Here is a 20,608-nt window from a genome sequence, read left to right on the forward strand (position 1 = left end):
GCACCATGGGGTGACATCTCTCTCCTCTGTGGAGATCTATCCCCTCAGGCATAGCAAACACCCTGGCTTGGCTTGTCCACCTGTGTGTCAGGGTCTAGTCAGCAGCCTGCCTGTGAATAATATCTGCATCCATTCTTCCTACAGTGTGAGCATGAAAACATTGGCTTCAGCACCAGAGGTGATTGCCAGATTCATACAAATCCAAGGGGAGCAGAACAGGTTACTGAGAGTGCTCAGACATCACTATTTCCTCATAGGTCAGTAGTACATTCAGCTGTTGGGATGGTTGCAAATGCTCACCATTAAGCCAGTGATTAATGAAAGGGAAATGACTGCAATTTCAGAGAAACCCTAGTAGGATCCAGAAGGAGTGGTAATGCTATTATGGGAGAAAGAAAAAATGCTGTGTAGAAGAAAATAAAATTATTCAACCTATGAAGGAATTTCATCTAAAGCTCTGCCTGTATTTATAAGACATTGATTCAACACTGGAAAAGTGACTGTAGCTAACTATAGTCAGTGCCTCAGTTCCAGCTTTGCCTTCTATTAGTAAAATGCTCCAAAAATTCATGTTGGGGAGCAGAAGGAACACCTATCCAATGGATATTGCACAACTCTGCTTTTCTACAAGTTCCCGGAGAACTCCAGGGATCATATCCTCAAGTTCACCCATCTGAAGAGAACACAGGGAAGGACAACAGCCCAGCTACCTGTGAAAATCTTGTTTAACTAAAGGAAGGCAAGTTAGAATTAATTATTCTGCTTCCTGACATTTACAATTCACCAGGAAATGAACTAGTGTGCTGAACAGAAAGTGAGTTCCATAACTGTATCTCCTAACAACAAACAGGGCAGGTTAAAGTAGCATTCATTAGAGGGTACATGCAGGATAGTGTCACATAGTTTCTCTTTATTATACTGCCTTTTAGGAAAGCTCTTCAGAATATGCAAACAAGGGTGTTGTAACTGAAAGGTTAGACATCAACAACCACACTGACTTGTGAATTGTTCTGAGCTTTGTGAACTCAAAATGTGATGCAGAAATTTCTGGTGATACTTTAATTTCAAGAATTTTAAAGGAAAAGAGACACATTTAAAAAGACCAATAAACTTTTTTGATCTAACAACTTGTTCTTTTCAAATTGTCCATTCATTAGAAACAGGATTTATAACTCCTTTAGGAAGCAATGACAGCAATGGAACAGAATCACACTGTAAATTACAGAAATGAAGAAACAAAATATTTGTACACAGCCACAGCACTTCTGAAAACACCGTTAACAGCTTTGTGGACAGCTTGTCCCTAAGGACCCAGCCTGGCCAACCACTCTGGCACTGGGCTGAGCCAGGCTTTCCTGAAACCACCGTAAAGGGAACACACTTCCTCTGGAATTAAACCCCGTGCAGCACCACGCCACCTCTCCCAGGATAAATGGTCCCTAATACAGAAAGAGACTTACTGTGGGAAGCAGGGACACTCTGGAAGATGCCCGACCCAGGGCTATGGATGCACTGGTGCAAAACACACAGGTGGGAAGTCCCAACCAAGTCCCTGACCCCCAGCTTCCCCCCAGCTCCTGCCCTGCACACGCACAAACCCACGCCTTACGTGCATTACAGATGTTTTGCTGACTGTAAATCCTGTACTTGGAGAGGGCAGCAGGATTGGTACTCAGGCTGATGAGAGCATAAGGATGCCACAGAAGCAGCTGTGTACCAGAGCACCATCCCCAGCTTGACAGACCACATCATCATTAGTGCAGAGGGGTATTTGTGTTACACCCTGTGGTTTCTCCTCGCTATTAGGGAACCATGCAAGAACTTGAATTTGTATCAGTTACTAGTTGTCCATAGTCTATCAGAGTTCAAGAATCTGCTTTGAAAACATGGTAATGCAAAAACAGCCACTTCAGCAGCTCCAGGAAATCCTTTCCTGGCACTCACAATTCAACTACTTGTCTCCTCCTCTGACTCTCCTATCTTTCTCCAGCAGAGCCTGGGTAAGAGCATCTTAGTTCAAGAGGCAGCAGCCAGAGGGTTAAGGACAGGCCTGTAGCTCAGAACTGAGCTGACGGGATTTCACAGAAAAAGCATATATACTTCACTGCTTTCAAAAATACAAACAATTGACATATTGTACCTTTATCTCATCTATGCATTTGTACTTAAAGGGGTATTACAAAAGAGTGTGGAATACAATCATAGAATGGCTTGGGCTGGAAATATAATAAATATCACTCAGTTCTAACCTCCCAGCCACGGACAGGGACACCTTCCACTAGACCAGGTGTCTCATTCGTCACAAGGGAAGCAAGTGACAAAATCACAGTGGAGTTTGTATTTTAAATTATGAATTTTACAGATGAAACACCAGGCACACCCAGGAGCTTGACTGGCTCTTGGTAGAGATGAGGTGACCAGAGACATCAGGCTTAATACCACTGGTAGGAATACTGTTGAGGTAGTTCCAGCAGGCTTTATGAATTGTCATGTAACACCCAAGAAATATATGGAGATCTCGTGTCTGGATAAATTGCCAGGATGGGCCAGTGGATACTTGTTAAAGTACAGACCTTCATTTTTTGCTTGCACTCATTAGCAATCAGTTAACAAAGGACAAATCATTAACAAAGGACATGGATGCCACCACTTCTTTCAAGATGTAACTTCTTTCATAAAACCCCATTGATTTTACTTGGTAAAGTATCAAAAAGATACGGAAGCCCTTCTATCTTGTACTTTTCTCTCTAATTCTGAATGATTTTTCAATGAAAAAATAAAAGATGCTGAAATGAATTCTCAAACTGAGATTTAAAACTGATAAATAAGCTATGATAGCAAAGCATTCAGCTGTCCAAAAAGCTGAAATCCAAAACTCTGAATAGAACACTGCTGAACAGATAAAATGTTCTGTCAAATACATAATTCAGGTTTTTAAAACAAAATCATAAGAAGTTGTCTAAAGTTTTCAGATGAAGGCAACTATGATGTACAATATGTCCTGTGTATTTCTGCAACTAAAAAGTCATAAGAAAGTTATAGTTTTGGTACATGATACAAAGGCAACTGCTTGCATAAGTCTCAGTGCAATAAATCTTATATGTGACAAATTCATATTACTATATTGTCACAGCTTTCAGCTTATTGGCAAAATTATGATTTATAAAAAAATAAAATACATGCCAGAGTGAATTTTCTTTTCAATTAACAAGACAATCTTCCTATTTCAATCTAGTTTTCTCTTCCACATTAGTGTTCCTTGAATAAATACTAAAGAAATACCACGTTGAATTTCCCTTCCAGGTTACCACATGGTGATCTCAGTAAAAAATATAAAGAGAAGATGATCTCTTCTGTGGTCGTCAGTAATTATCCACCCTGTAGAGTACTGGCCAACCAAGCAGAACTCCACAAAAATACCACACCAGGCAACAGACACAAAAAAAAGGGGGGGTTTTTTTAAGTGTTATATGAGCCCAAAAATCCACCAGAGATACAGAGCCTGATATGCAGAATACCTAAAGCTGAAGCTGCAAGGCTGGAGAATGCTCAGCACCTTGAAAACAAGGGCATTCCTTTAACTCACCTCACACACACTGAATTATCCTCTGAAGGTACCTATAGTTTTGGCTTTAAAATACAGGGCTATAGCCTGAATTAAGTAACTGAAGTGAGGAACAACATGGGGCAGCTGTTGAGCTCATCACCTGGAGTGCTCCCCAGCACATCCCAGTCTAACAGGAAGGGATCATTTTATAGGGTGCTAAAAGGCCTTAAGAGGTTTCCAGCTGGACAGGAGCACTGGAGCCCATCAAATCTGGAGGCCCGGTGCTCTGCCTTCACAAGGCAGCTCTGCGCTACTCCCACTCCTCAGCCAGAGAATCCCTGATACAACTCTAGCAGTGGCCTAAACAGCTGCACAAATTTCTGAATAGCAGAAATCCAGCCTTTTATTGTCTGAACTTCAGGCAAATTATGTGATGTGAGAATTCATCAGGCTTTGTCCGAGAAGTAATTTTTTCTTTTTAATACAACTTACAGCTCACACTTTATTTTTTCTTTATTTCTTTCCTCTGTCCATAATGTGCCATCACATCCAACAAGAGCCTAATTCTCAGCTCAACTCCTCCCCCCAGCTTCCTGTTCCAGTCAAACTAGGTCTGACTGAATCTAACATTCAATTTTAGCAGGTGCTCAGTCACTTAGTTCCACTAGTTGAGAAGTATTTTGGCTCACAGTAACAAATATTTAGTAAGTGCCCAAAGGGAATAGCATCAAAGTTTGTATCACTTATCCTGAAGCCATCAATTCAGGAAAGTTATGTGCTTGAAATTAGCAGAGTTTTGACTTTTGGCACAGGGTTAAATATTCATACACTCATAATCATATAAGAATTCTTTTTCTTCTTAAATCACGGTTCACTAACCATCTTTGAACTTTCTTTTGCTTTCAAGAGCATCCCATTTTCCCCTTCCCTCAACTCTCAATTAAAAAAAAACAAATCACAAAGCCCCCCAAAAAACCAACCCAGCCTAGGTGGAAAAACCAGAAGGATAAAAGACTCTGTTTATATACCAACTAGGAGGTAGCAAGAGTATTAATTTACATTGCCTGAGAGTCCAGCTGTAAATCCAGTCATGGAGCCACCTCCCTCTAGCAGTGAGGCTGCCCATGGTCCTCCCTCCTCTTGCCTATCCCCTCCCACTTTGGTGTTTTTATATTTATATTTATATATAATACATATATAAATATATTTATATTTATATGTTTGTATTTATATATAATACATATAAAATATATATATTTATATTTTTTACAGCTTTTGAGCTGTAAGCATTTGGCACAACACAGGTTATAACCCAAACTGACGTTTGCATAGTGACTAATGGCCATTCCTTGTGACAGCACAACTCCGTGGCATCAAGAAGGTGAAAAGGGAAAGGTAAATGTTCTAAACCTTACTAAATAAAAATGTAACAGTGCAAATTTTTTCTGGGTTTATAAACAACAAAGTAATGCTGAGCAGTGCCCACTTCAAATGATGCTGTAATGCTCCCCACACAATACAATGGAACAGTTTAATTCCTTTTTAGGGGTCATCTTCAAAGAAGGAATTGTTTTTCCAGCTGAATAGAAACACTCTTTCACTACCAAGCTCTATGCTGGTAAGAATTCAGCATTATTAGTAGATATCCCAACCACCAGTGCTCCTAAACATCTATCAAAAATACCTCTCTATTTCATTAGATTTGCCTCTGACAGAGCATCATGTCCAAAATTCAGGATATGACTGAAATTTTCCTCACACTTAGAAAAGATCACTGATTTATCAATTTTTCTTTCAGACTCAATCTACACAATCTTTTCACTTACCATAGGTCATGTTCCCAGATGTCAGAGCAACATCTGCCTGGTTTGTGCTTTAACACAAATGAGTAAAAACAATCGCTTGTACTCAACCTATCCAGATTCTACATTCAAGTTCAACTGTTCAGAAGCCATGACACAGGTCTCTAATAAAAATTTGTTTAAAAATAATGAAATTACTTTTTTAAAAAAAAAGGATGGGGAATTTTACTTATTATCTGAGTTTAAAGCTTTACCTGGTAACTGGTAGACTTGTTTGCATATGAAAACTAACATTTGTATTAAAACCTTCATATGGCTGAGATCTGTTAAACATTTGACAACCCTGAGAGAGCTGAGGGGAAAGGAGAAAGCAGGAGTCTCCCAGCAAGGCTATGAGGATGCCCTCCTGGGGTCCCTCTACCCCTGGGAGGTGTTCCCAGCTCTGCTACACTGGGCAGCCTAAGACATCTCTCACAGACCCTTGGAGCTGGCAGCAGGGCCCAGCCCAGAAGATGCAAAATCTCCTCAAAGCCACATGAGCAGCTGCAACACCTACAGGCTGATCATTCCTGACACAGCATTTCAATTTATTTCCATTAGGAAATTGCAAGGCAATTTTTCTAGTGTACCTGAGAGTTAGTGAAACCTTCAAACACCGTGAGCCTTATGATGAAATTAGCAGGATTTGTGATGTTGACATCAATTACTTTCCCTGCTGCCCACAAGTTTGCAGCAGCAGAGGCTGTGACAGCAACAGCCTTTAATATCTCAGGGACAGCAGCAGCCAGGCTTTGCATTATGAACAAATTATTCCGTGTTCCCAAAAACACAAGAGTTCCTGAGCACTACACACAAATGGAAATCACTTCAGTCCTACTAAATATTGTATAAAACATAAATCATTGACTGTGTGCCAAGACCTGTCCTTCTCTCCCGGTATGTACTGAACAGAAAACACAAAAAAATTTAAAAAACCCTTCAGAGATTTCACCATTATTTTAGGAAAGGAACTGACTAAGCAACCAACTTCTGTCCAGACATTATTATAGGATAAACAATTTCTAGTTTCACAAACCAAAATATGCATGACAGAACTGCACTGACAAGTATCAAGCAATCACTTATTCTTACGAGTGGTTTGGCTTGTTCTGTGATACCATTAAAAGCTCAGGTCTGCCCTTGGATGTACTCAAACTATTTTCAGTGTAGGACACTGCACAACCATCCAGAGGCAGAACTGTATGAAGCTGTAATATAAACCTGAACAGAACAAATGGGAAACCTGTATAATGCAGACCCTTTGCTTGCTAGCCTTACTCTTTCCTTTTCCCTGAGTTAAGCCAGTAAGCTCTGAACCTTTCAGAATCTTCAGCGAAGGCCAGGAGTGCCCCGAATGCAAGCAAACAGAAAGAGTGTGGTGGGACCATAGGGCACAGAAGCACAGCCTCTCTACAGAGATAAGCGTGGCAATTTGAAAATATCTCACCTTGAAATTAGATGGGATGGGACATAACAGGGTTTTGTTTTGTGTGTTTTTAAAAAGGTCATTTCTCTCATACAAGTCTTGAAGCAGGCCTTCACAGGAATGCTATTACACTGTAAATTGCTTAACCAGTCAAAGCAGTGAAATATTTCCCTTAGACTACCATCCTCCAACTAAACAGGAACATAAATCAGCATGACTGTTGCTGGTATCATACAAGACTAAGACACTGGCTGATCCCACCATCCTTACTTTCTAACCATTGGTTGCCTTGGGCTCTTTACTGTATAAATTATCCAGAAACATTAGCATTCTTTGTTTTTCCAATGTGATTGGAAGACTCTAATGGATATTTCTGCATACTGCTTAAGCAAAGGGTAAGCTTTGTGCAGTATCATGTGATCAACAAAAAAATCCCCGAATACTGCTTGCTTGTGGGTGGTGCAGAGGAACAAGAACTGACTCACTACTCATAGTGGAAAATTTGGGGGGAAAATCTTTTAAATAGTCAGGAAAGCACAAAATGGCAAACCAAATTATTGGACTTCCTATGCCTTATGTACTGAGTAACAAAACCATGTCTTTGATATGAGAATGATGCCCAAATGTATGAGAGTTAAGTGAAGCAATTGCTGGGTTTTGCTCCATTCACCTACTAGGGAGGTCCTCTACATGTCCTAAGAATCTGCAGAGTCCTAAAGAAACTCAGAAAGAAACTGGAATAAGCTATCAAATTCCAGTATGACACAAAAGGGTCAGGAGCAGGAAAACCCAAAAAAAGCATTTGGTGGAGCAAAAGCTCTCTATTTTCTCTCATTCTTAAGATGCAGAAATAAAGAAAAAAAAGAAAGAAATCCATATATTTAAGATTAACAGGCAGATATTTATCTATGTGCCACTCTAGTTGCTAAGATATTTCCTTTCTACAGCAGTGTTGTATAAACAATAAAGCATTTTTGTCCACAAAGCAATTGTCTCACCTCACTGAATCAAGAGCCTCTCACTGCCATATCCCTTCTATATTGTTCTAATTCTGCACTGTGAGGAAGCTCCCTTACACAAAGACAGTGCATGGATCTGGTTGGGCATGCTATTGTTAAACTTGAGCATATCAAGTACAACGTGGGCTTCCTGCAGCATGAGTAGATTCAGCTGAGAGACTATACATTTTAGCTCACAAGCCATAGGTAAATACAGGCTGAGGGGACAGCTCCAACAATTAATTCCATACTGCAATGGTCATTTTCAGCTGGGGGGAAACCTACCCTGACAGCAACATTATAAACCTGCACATAACCTAAACAGCAGCCAAAGAAAATATTACTATTTCAGGCTGGATTCAAACAGCAGTGCCTCAAAATTCACCTCAGAGACAGAAACTTATCTTCATACTGTTCTTTATCCTGGGAGATTATTCAGAAGATCTATATGTTCACACAGAAAAAAATATGTACAGTGTAGATGGCTGCAGCAAATGTACTGCAGCATATTAAGAGTCTCGTAACGTGCTTGCTAGAACAGAAGGCAGTGGGTTTCTCAGTGCTTTTCATTATGTATAGTACTGCCATGGCAGAGAAAAAAGAGAAAAGGGCAGGGAAATGCTGACTCTCACCCAACCAAAAGATGCACAGCTGTTAGAGGAAATCTACATGTCGTTTAGGAAGCACATGCACCACTTCTCTGAGCATATGAAGATTATCCAATTCCCCCCTTAGGGGATTTCACAAAGGCACACAGAAATACTACATGCCCAGGTTTCTGTAAAGGCAACTGGCTCCTTGATATGTTCTTGAAAAAAATTATCATAAAATACAGCCAAAGACAAGAAATTCTGTCAGGCCCTTATTTCTATGGAGCAGAGTACAAGGTGTCATTTATAAGGACACATCTCCAGAGCTGCCAAGGTAGCTGGCCTCTTTATCTGTCATTATGCCACAAACCATGACTATTTTGCTTTATACCTTAGAGAGAAACAGTAAGCCTAGAATCACACAGAGGCTCCTGACCTGAACAATGAGCAATGCAGTGCTTACTGAATTTTTCAGATCCCAGTTTGCTGAACGGTTTTCTGCAGCTAAGACAAATCTACAGCAGAGAAAACCAGGCTCTGTAATCTCAGCCACATATTTTCCTAACAAAAGAAAGTTGCTAATAACAGACTGCTACAGCTCAATTCTGTAAAACATCTCACCATTAAGAAAAAAGAGAAGCACTGAAACACCTTATTTCTGTAACATTATCCCAAAAATGGATGTTTCAGAAGCTAAACATGTGACACAGTCCCAACACAAAGAAAAAAATCTGCCTCTACACACATCCCTTTTAAGTACCTGTATGTAAGACTAAACTATTATGCTGTGCTTTGCTATTAAACCTACGAGAAAGCTCAGCATTAAACCTCACATGATGGTTACAAACTATTTTCAACTCACAGACAGTTTGCATATCACAGTAACATAAGCGGGAAATGAATGCACACCTTCTGCATCATCACTGCAATCAACTAATATCCAATTAAATATTCAATTGTTTTGCAAACCCCACAGCCATGGTTACAAATGATATTTTACAACGTTAACAAATTACTCCAACAGTTACCAAGTTACAGGCAAGAACAAGCTTTTAATACTTGAATTGCAAGGTAAGAAAATTAAAACAAAAGAATCCCTGTTCAGAATTTGGCACAGATCTAGATACCTTTTTCTTCCGATCCCGGGATCTTTTCCTGTGTTTTCTTTTTTTCTCAGTTTCTTCCTCAGCATTTATTTCTAAATCCCTGTTTTTCTTTAACTGTGATGCTGCGTGAGCCATAATGCATTAAAAGTCCTTTACAAGAATGCTCCCTTGTAAAAGGTGATTTCCTCGGGCACCTTTAGCCAGCCCTTACAGCAAATGTTCCAGTGATTGGAAGGAGATCTGTGACCAGAGCCAGAAACACATTCAGGATTCAGAGATCTTGCAGAAGCTTGCAGTCACTACAAAAACACATAGTTGCAGATTTTTTCCTATACCTTTCTGCACCTAGACCTTTGTATAAGAGTGCAGCCATCGTAATGCATTTAACGTAATGAAAAAGACAGCTGGGACAGAGAAAGCTGTATTATGGCTGTATCCCCTGCCACCAGCTGGAAGTGTCTAAGTGACTCCACTGAAGGGGGAATGCTGAAAAGGAGCGCTTTCTATTAAAAAAATTCCAGAACAATAACATATGCTGCATTGTTTTTTCTTCACTTATCTTCAAGCATGTTTTTAAAACCTGTTTAAAAAATGCAGTGTTAGTGTTATATGTCTCTCAGCTAGTTTTGCATAGTAAGCTATTTAACCTATAATGAAATGGAGCAGCTCCTACTTTAGGTTAACTGCTGATGGTGACAAAAAAATAAAATAAAAATTTCTTTTTACCATGGAGACTCTGACTGCATTATGCAGAAAACAATGCATGCATTGCCGTATCTTAACAGTGTGTCCTTTATACCAATTTTTCAATTCTAATACATTTTGTGAGAGAGGATTACAGAAAGCCCTGTTGTATTTTTTTCCTTTTTTTTTTTAAACATACTTATTACAACACATCATACAGAAAGAAAGATGCAATCACACTGGTGTGTGAAACAGGCATTTAATTCATGGGAGATTTTCTGGCAGTGTTCATTTACGTGGTCAGAAAGGGAAATCGGCACTATTTCCATGTAGTTGGAAATGTACTTTTACGCTTTTATGTCAAGACTTGCTTCAATCATCTTACTATTTTTGCCACCTGAGTCCTCAATGACTGCAGCTTTTGAATATTCATTATGGGAGGTAAAATAGCAGCAGTATTAAGGCCTGCAGGAGGATCTTTTACTAGGATGAACACAGAGCAAGCATCTAGTAAATAAAGAATCATATTTTTTCTTCACAAATATGAACAATCAGCAGCTTGCCTCAAGACTGCTGTTTTTAACCTTTCCCAGTATTCCTAGCAGCATGCTGCACTGTAATGAAGATTAGCATTTTAAAGCAGTCTGATTTCTTTCAGATAAAACCCAATAGGAGTAAAATACACTCCAAGTGTATTTTACATGGTACTACCATTTCTTTCGAGAAAGAAAAAAACAGAATATGTTGTAAAAAATTAAGTTAAATTTAAATTTGAACAGCAATTAGCCAAATAAGCCTGAATACTCCCAGGGCAACATAAAATCCAGAGATGTCTCACATGTTTGTAATTATTCTTCCCCTGAACTTGAGAGACATTTTTTGAAATCAGGTTGCTGAGGCCCATCAAGCAACATGCCTTAGTTTTCACATAACATGGCTAAAAGAAAAGCAATCTTTTAAATCTCCAAAACAGAAACTCCTTTGAACACATCATATGTTGTCCAAAGAGCACCACATAGTGCACTGTTTGTCTCCTGTTCACTGGCTAACAAACCAGGTTTTAAAAGTTGTTTACTTTGGAGTGATTTTTAAGAAATGCTCAAGGTTGGAGGCCACAGCTGTGTGACCTTAGGGATTTTTATTCCTGATGCAGTAAAACCATGGTTTCTGTGTGCATACAAAGCTCCTGTACCTATACACCACCGTGTGACTCTCCATACTCCCCCTCCAAAACTGAAAGACTTCTGAAACCTCATATAATGCTGCCTTTGGAAAGCTGTGGGAAGAGGAATGCTGCACTTGGGCAATGCCTGGTTTTGAACCAGAAGCAGTAAACTCCCACTTCTCTATATTCTATAGAGTATTAATAAACACATTACTGAAGATGCAAAGAGTATGCCCCAAAGATGCCCAGAGCATGCTTTGAACTACAAGGCACCTCTACAAGTTGCCAAAGGCCACACTCAGGCAGGCACCAGGATTTTGGCTCATCTCTTCAAGGAAGCCCAGGGCAGCAGTGAGGAGACTCTACTGTAGCACAGGAGCCCTACCAGAGAGAGGAGCTGGCCAAGCTGCTGATTTATGGGGGCTGAAGAAAGTACCTCAAGAAGGACAGTGACCTCAAGTTTTGGTGGAAAATGGAAGACTGCTTTGTGCCTATTAAAAAAATAAAGGCAAAGAAAAATCACCCAAAGCTTTACTTTCTAGCCTACAAACAGCCTGCATGAGCTTGGCAGTTATCCTCTTGGAAGCTCAGATCATTCTCTGTAAAATAAAGTTGACATTAGTTCCCCTGTCTGACAGAACACAGTTATTAGCACAGGAAGTGCTTAAAAAATACAGTAGAAACAGAACTGAAAGTGGATTCAACAAAATTCAATAGAGTTGGATCCCTCTTATTCCCACCACATTTCCATCTGGATTTGAAAGACTCAGGAATCTTTGCCTTAGGAAACCAACTTTATTCAAGCCACAGCTGAAGTGAATGTTGCTGTCATTCACTGCTTGCTGGCTAATCCTGTGACGTCCTATAAACCTTTTAACCATACTAGCCAGTAATTTATGCCTAAATAACCTCATTAAACGAAAATACAATAATGCATTATCAAGTGTTAGGTGTTTAAAACACTTGAAGCATACTTTCAAAAATGCTGGCACAGAGAATACCATGCACATATCCAGCTTAAATGCCCAAGTGCCACCTTATGCATAGGTTGCATTTTAAGCAGGTAGAAAGCAGCCCAAGCTTTTATTAATGAGAATAAATGCTAAGAAATGAAAATAATAAGTGAACTCACCCAATCCCTTGAGATATGCATAAACAGGAGGATTTTATCTGTCAGCCAGACAGAACTGCTTCATCCCAAGGATCTTTACAGTTAATTAATCAATTGGACATAACATGCAGATGTTTTTATTATGTGGATTACAATGCCTGCTTGAACTACTGCATCCAAACTCCTCTAGAATTAGATTTCAGAAAGAAAAAATGCCTTTTCAAGCTACGGGTTTGAGAAATTATCTTTTAGCTATGATAAAAAAAAAAATCAACATAAGAAAAAGAAGATCCCTTATAGTTGAGGGAGATTTTGTGTAGCTTATAGGCTGAGATAGTCTCTAACAGAAAAGAGGTTACAAGGAAAGTGTGAGTAAAAGATTCAGACTCCTGTGGAAAAGCAACTGTAAATGTACAACTGCTTAGGGGAAATGGTGAACTGGCACCATTCACTGGAAGGTGATAGGGCACTGCCAGATGAAAGCTGGCTTTCATGCCAGATATGTCATAACTCACTTCCAGGGAATTGGGTACTGGAAATCTTCATTAAGTGCTTTTTTTAAGACTTCAGTAAAATAATTAAGGTATTTGATTTCACCCTTAATTACAAAGTTAATGAAATGCCAATGAGTGTTTCAGCACAATCCATAGGGTCCTGATAAAGAATGATAAATTGTATCTTACAATGGGAAATTTACACTTTCTGTTAGCACAAGGATAATGTCTACTTAGCTTCATCTACTCACAAAGTCATGATGTCTGGAAGTAATTTTATCAGCTTTAAGGTGTGTCATTTGGTTTAGTTTAAGATGCTAGTCCCACTGTTAAAACTAGGTTCAAGAGACTGCAAAACAGCATTAGTATGAAACATTCAGATGGATTTGGAAAAAAACACAAAAATTTATAGGAGGAAAAGATGTTCACAATCTAATTACTTAATCAATTCATTAACTGGTAACAAATTATACAGCATTAAAACAAACAAACAAACAAACAAACAAACAAAAAACCAAAAAAAAACCAACAAAGATGAGACACTCATGAAAATATTGACTTACTAAGAAAATGCCAGAAATTAGATTATGAAAACCTGAGGGGTTTTAGGTAAGATGGAACACCACAGAAACATTCAATATTTATAGTTTTCAGATCACTATGGATCCAAAAAGGCTTCTAAACATACATATAGTGCTAGAAGGTCACTATGACAACTTTTACAGGTAAACAAAGTATGTTAAATTTTCCCAAAGATGAAAAGAGCATTACAGGTGGACTAGAAATAGCAGAGAGTAAAGGGAAGGAAAACACATAGAAGAAAGTGAACCAAATTCTTATTAGACTACTCTTAAATTCTTAATTTCTGAGTTTTCTTGTACAGAACAAAGGCCACTATTGCCCTGCCTAGGATTATGTTGAGTAAAGCAATGGAAATGAGAAGGAAAAAAAATAAATAATAAAAACGAGACTTACTAGAAATAAAACAAAACAACAACAAAACAAAAAACAACAACAACAACAAAAAAAAAAAACCATGAAAATAACATTTCAGGAGAAGACTAGGCAGAAGAAATCTAAAAAGAAAACCAAATTATTTGTGAAAATGGGTTAACCATAAAAAGCTTTCTAATGAGTCTTTTAAGGCTGTTACACTAGGAGGCGTTGTGTCTCAAAATCAAACAAACAAAACCAAACAAGACTAAAAGCTTATTTAGCATCTAGTTTTACTTTTTAGCTCCTGCTCACACATTTGATGTTCAGGATAGGATGGACTAATCTCCAAACATGCGGAAGATCAAGGTCTCTAAGCAGCAAATGAATGGAAAATAAGAAACATTAAGGCTTGCTTGGCTCTTCTATGTTGTTGCATTGAGTTTCTCCCACTACCCTGCTTCTTCTAGAAGAATTCTATTTTGGCAATAACAATCCTATAGAAACTGGGGAAACATGACAGTCAGAAAGGGATGTATGCTCTACACTAAAGAGTAGGAAAATACTTCAATTTCATTTTACACCACTTAAAAAGTGCTAACCCCTTACTTTCTCTGAATTTACAAAATTTGGAATTGTACTGAATTATGTTCTGTTTCTTACTTCTATAGGGCACAAGAGTTAAAAAATGCTTTGGAAATGACATAAATTCAGGGATCCAGTGATAAAGGCCAGAGGCTTACTACTTCTAAAATGACCCTTCTTAAACTTCCTGCTGGAAATCTAAATAGAAATTATAACAATTGTAAAAACAAAAACAAGAAAAACAAAAACCCATGCCCAAACAAACTACCACAACAATAAAAATCAAAACTAAACCAAACCACCCAAAAAAACCTCTTGAACCCTCCCTAAAACATCCACACAGAAAACAATCATGGAATATGCATTTTACTAAGCCCTCTCCAGACACATCACCTGTCTTCTGAGCTGAAACAAGAACAAAGCAGCAGCCACTTTTGAGCTCATAGAATGAAGTGCAAAACTACTATTTCTCTGTGCAAGGATGACACATTTTGGCTTAACTGATGAAATTACACCTTCTGTGGTCCAGCTTACTCAGAGTATGGGGTTGGTTGCCACGTTTGTGAATTTTAACTTCAAGCTGGAGGCATGACTTTTAAAGAAAACTGCTGCAAGTTCTTGTTTGCCCCTAAGACTTGCACTGTAAATCTGGACAGTTCAAAAGCTGGTTCAAGGCTCACTCAGCCCATGGCTTCAGAGGCAGAGGAAAAGGGGAAATAAATATTCAGCTGTCCCAGGCCACCATGCAAAGATGGTAAATCCTCCTGCAAACAAACTGGGAGAGGGGACCAATGTGCTCATGCACCAGCATAGGAGAAAGGACTTCAGAAAACTGAAGAACACTCAGGACTAGAGATTGCCAGCCCTGACTTTCAAAACAGGGTGATTTTGTTTGAGGCCTACACAGAGAAAGGGAGCTCACAGTGACAAATTATTATTAACTCTTCTGTGAAGATGGTGTAAAGAGTTTCATCTCTGACTCATAACCAACTAAGGAAAAGGTACTGATGTATCTTATTTATAAAGGCACACTAATTGCAAGATAAATTTTGTGGGGGTTTGTGGATGGCACGGCCGAGCAGCCTAGGAAATTTATTCAATGCAAGGCATAGTGGTAAGAGAAAGATACGTAACCTCTAAATTATTGCAGAGCAAACACACCAAAAACTTTCTTCCCATTCATCTTCTGCCAAGAATATTGCTAAACCCCTATATTTATTTGGAACCACTGAAAGTGCAACAACATGCACTTTTAAAAAATTGTTTTTCTATCTTTTTCCTCTGCAATTCAAACACCACACTACAGCCAGGACTGAAACTCCCATGTAGAGTGTCAGTGTCTTAGGGATGCTGACAAAGATCACTAGGAAATGGCATTAAACTGGTTGCACACATCTGAAGGGGTAGAACTTCCATCCCAAACTGACACTAGATCGCAGTGACACCGTTTTCAACCCTCCCTTGGAACTACTTAGTGGTGTTCTGAAAGTGTATATTCAGAATATTAACTTCCTTCAGATTCCTACCTCTATCATTTCTCTCTGCATAGTTCACCACTACATAGTTCACCACTGCAAGCCACAGTAGGGTGACCAGAAGGTCAGCTGAATGGTGCTACAGGGCACCAAACTGAGTTTTGGTCTGAAAATTTTGTTAGCTGTGCCTGCAACTGACACTAACAGACAGGAAAAGCTATTCCTGTATGTACAGGAATAAGTGCAAAAGCAAGTTTGGTATCAAGTTTTGCATTTCCACATGCTGAACTTGAACGCTGTCTGTAATAGGAGGATCAATCCCATCCTGGCGAGCTTCAAAAAGAGAAACATATAATGCCATTCATCAGGATCTTATGATTCAGCTGCAAACTTCACTCAGAGTGGTCAGTTAATCACTGCTGCATCTATTAACTTCTGCTCCAACACATGAAAGCAATCTGCTCACACATCCAGTGAACACTGAGTCTGAGCTGGGGTTTCGTCCAGTATAAGGAAAGCAGGTATCAAGGAGGTGAGTCCCAGAAGCTCCTCTGCCAGGTCATACAGTCCTCAAACAGACACAAGATGAGTTATTCCCTGTTCATCTCAGATGGAAAACTCCCTGTCTCAGAGTGGTTTAAAAATAACACAAAAACAGCAGCAGAAAATGTCTTTGTGGTATTTCAAGTTTCTCAGCATCAAGTCCCCCCGCCTGCTGTCTCTTTTTTGGAGCAGTAGCAGACTCATAAAAGCTACACAAAAAGCTTTTATTAAAAACCACTGCAGAACCTGCAAAGGTGCCAGGAAGTGAATGTGCTTAAGCAAATGAAGCTACCAAATACAGTGGGATGGCATCAGTCACAAATAGATGCAACACCTTTGCCTGCAGTTAGTAGATCACTTTTCAGTACCCTTTAGTTAGTATTCTTTCATTTTTGCATGTTTTGAGTCAGAAGTATACACTTTAGGCTAAAAGGAATTTTGAAAAGTGAGCCTTTCCATAAATGATTGCACAATGTGTATCCAGGGCCTCTCTGCTTTAGCAAGATGCTGCAATCATGAAAATAGCATTTAACCTTCCCTACCATTCCCTTCCAAAAGGAAGAGTACTTTTAACTTTGGACAAAGTTTTTATCACCTTCTGAAACGGGTTATTCCTCTCACCCACTGCCAACAGTAGGGAGCTGCACTGAATGACCCAGTGCCCTCATATTTTCATGTAGCCAAGCTCCGCACATTATGAGCAGCTTACTTGTTTTATATTTCGGAATAAAAAGTTGTTAAGTGTAAGAAAGGACCCATCTACAAAGGTCACAAGAAAAGCTATTTGAAGTTGCCAGCATTTCTCAGTTGCCCCAAGACTTCCAGCTGTATAACTTCTTTGTTTAACGTCTTTGGTGCAAAAATGCAGAAATTATAAGAAAGGAAGAAAAACATCTGCTTGGCTTGTTTTTAGGTTAGGTGGTTTTTTTTTACTATTTTAATTTCCCTGAACTACTTGGACATGGTACATGTGAGCCAACAAGAACAGCTGCAGTTTCTCCCTGATCACTGCACATTTGAGGGCTGGACCAAGGCTCCCTCAGCAAGTAGAGGACATATTTACTCTGACTTTCATTGCACTTTAGCCAAACTAAGTGCAGAATTTTCAGTGAAGACACTAGTCCCTGCCAGTACACACACAATTTCTTAACCTTTAAGAAAACATTTGAAAAGATAATATAAAAGCAAAAAAGAAACCTCCAACCCACTCCAGCATAAGAAACTCATTTAATTAGATTCTTTAATTATTCATTATACCTTTTCCTATGTTGAAATGACCATCTCTGCCTCATTCCCAAAGGATTGTCTCCATAATTAAGTCAGGGAATCATTAAAATCTCAACATGCTTCCTGAGTGAGATTTTAGCGCTTTAAGTGTTATGCACACTTCATGCAGCAGTAAGCTGACTTTTATAGGAAAAAAAATGCAAAAAAAGCAGAATCATTAGCAATCAATAACAAGAGGCAGAAGGGTATCAAATGCGTATTTTTCAGGTGAAATTTTTCTCACTTTCTCTGAAGTCAATTCATATACCAGTCATAAAATCTATAAGTTTGCACTTAAAACATTTGTACATGAAAATTCTCAGTTTCCTTAAAATAACAAACAGTATTATAAAAACCCCCTCAGAGTAATTTTAGAAACAGAGATGTAATTTTTACCTCAAAAAAGAAAACCCCACCAAAACCTAAAAATCACAAACCGAACAACAAAGTCCAGCTATTAGTACTTTGATACTAAAATCCTGCTGGAAGAAACCCTTGGAGCATGAAAGGTAACTACAAAAGATTCATTAAAAAAAAATAAAAATCACTGCCACCAAAAAAAAGTTAGAAATGTTTTTGTTTTTTCATAAATTTCACATAAAGCTATTAATATTCACAGGAGGCCAAGTTCTTTCTTGGTCTAGCAAGAGCAAATGAGCATTTGAAAACACTCTCTTACCTGTATAAATATAATTATCACAGAATAGGTGCACTGATGTGATGCCTGAAAGCCCAGGTAACATTAGTGCCCTATTCAGAACAATGAAATGTGGCAATTCCTGCCTAGATCTGCCTGTAAGCTGAACACACTACACAGGGGGTGGGAGGGAACGTATCCCTCCTACTTTAAAGGTGGTGACTGCAAACAGCAGAGGATGATGTTGGAGGGGGAATTGTTTAGTTTGTAATGCATGGCAAAAAACATACATCAACACAAGTTTATGCACCGTGGATGTAAACACGAAAGTAACACCCTGGAAGACGCAGGAAAGATATCTTTCTCTCCTACACAGCTTTGCTTGGGTCTCATCTGGAACACTGTGTCCTATTTCTGGTACTAAATTTCTAGGAAAAAGTTGTCAGCTGGAGATGTGAAGAATTTATTGCTTTAACTCTGAAATCGCTCTTCTTCAGAAAACAACCCTGAATGCTCCCCTGAATCTGTGGTTAGTAATAAATAGCTCTGGATGTGCGTATCCATACACTTTTAGCAAAGACAAATACTGGCCAGCCCTGAACCTTGCTCATTTGCCTGTCTCCCCCCACCAGCCCTCCTGGCTTTTCCTTTATCCCCCAAAATACGCAAACCCAGATGACTGGAGGCAAACCTACATAAAAATGAAATATTACTCTTTTTCCATTTTTAAATTTTTTTAAATTTCTGTTCTTGTGATTTGTTTTATTTTAAACTAGTTTATGGAGGGGCTGAGAAGGAGGAATGATGCAGGGAAATTCTGTTCAGGGATAAGGCATTGTTCACCTTTTAAAGATAGAATAAATTCTGACTAAAATCTTTAGTGAACCTAAACTTCAAATAATCAATACTTCACATAGCAGAAGAGAACATACAAGAGTTGTTGCCCAGAATAGCTCCAAGGGTAGTAAAATGAGTGCTATCAACAAGGGTAAATAACAACAGTAACTCCATGCAGTTCATGCTAGGATATGGGAATTAGATGTTTTTTGATGTTCTGGGTTTGGTTTTGGGGGCTTTTTTTGAATCTTCCTGTAAAACAGGCAGGATAGCAAAAGACTGCTGAAGACCAAATTAGTACCAAACTTGAAAGAACAGGGTTGGGATAGAAAACTCAAAAAAACCAGGAGATAATAAAATTGTACACTGGTCTGGTTAAACTTTCAGCCCTAGAGATCTCCTGTATCTGAATCTGTGACCATCTGGAAATTATTGGGATGAACTGCAATCATATCTGGATTTATCAAGAGGAAACTGTATAAAATTAATTTTATTTTATAGAATGGTGATAAGCACTGAAGACTGGAGAAAAGCAACACTAGTACCTGACGTTCTCACAAGCAAGGTAGGGAACATAGTGTCGATGAAAAAATTGTTAGATTAATCCAAAAGGGATCTGGTAGCTGAACTCATGAACAAGATGTTAACATTAATTGTCTAAAAGGATGGATGTTCTGTAAAAGTCTGTCCTGGATTTGCTTCTCTACAGTTTTTAATTAATGATTTGGGCAATATGAAAAGTTTATTACCAATGCAAACATGAAATTACAAGAAGCATGTGCATGTTAAAGAGTGAAACTTTAGACCAAAATGATTAGTAAGACCAGAGGAATGGTGTGGGGGAAAAAACCCCGATCAAAACAGATGGATTTCAGTGAAAATAAGGAAGAAAATTTTTTTTCACATGCTAGAGAACAAGTAAGGACTGTTTTTCAGCAGGGTATTGTCCGCGGGGTATAAAACCTTGCAGGTTCAATGCAGGACAACAGACAAGCAGCAGACTGCAGAAGGTACAACCTGCAGAGTGAAATCACCTTTCTCTTCTATTTAGTACATGTAAAGCCACAGGTATGTTGTGACTGACTTCTGCTAGCGTGCTGCCAGGAGATATGAATATTTGGGAAACAACACGAGCAATCAGAAGTCTGTAAAACACATCCTCTTTTTGCCTAAAGAAGACTGATGGAATGTGGCAACAGTCCTCAAATCCATCAAAACCTGGCAAAACGCAGAAGAAAATAGTCTGCTCTCCACCATTACTATGGATAGTAACAGGAGTAGAAAGTTCCTATTGCAGCAACCAGATTTGGGTGAGATACTATGAGAATTTTTAACAATAAGGAAACTGTGCAACAGTATGCAAGGGACCA

The 20,608-nt window shown here is 38.8% G+C and overlaps 1 protein-coding gene across 49 annotated transcripts in view; it reads right to left on the bottom strand.

Moving 5' to 3' along the window:
- The window catches only part of ANK3 (ankyrin 3), a 350,276-nt gene that overhangs the window by 183,932 nt on the left and 145,736 nt on the right, over positions 1 to 20,608 (bottom strand). For 36 of the 49 annotated variants that reach the window (XM_086899777.1, XM_086899757.1, XM_086899781.1 and 33 more), the window contains exon 1: positions 9,530 to 9,948. The exons of the other annotated variants lie outside the window; for them this stretch is intronic. In XM_086899777.1, coding sequence (XP_086755903.1) covers positions 9,530 to 9,643 — 114 coding nt within the window. In that variant the 5' untranslated portion in view covers positions 9,644 to 9,948. Of the gene's footprint in view, positions 1 to 9,529; positions 9,949 to 20,608 lie in introns of those variants that run through there. 49 annotated transcript variants of the gene reach the window in all.

The sequence above is a fragment of the Cyanistes caeruleus genome, chromosome 8, assembly GCF_971803275.1.
Source record: "Cyanistes caeruleus chromosome 8, bCyaCae1.hap1.1, whole genome shotgun sequence".
Lineage (NCBI taxonomy): Eukaryota > Metazoa > Chordata > Aves > Passeriformes > Paridae > Cyanistes > Cyanistes caeruleus.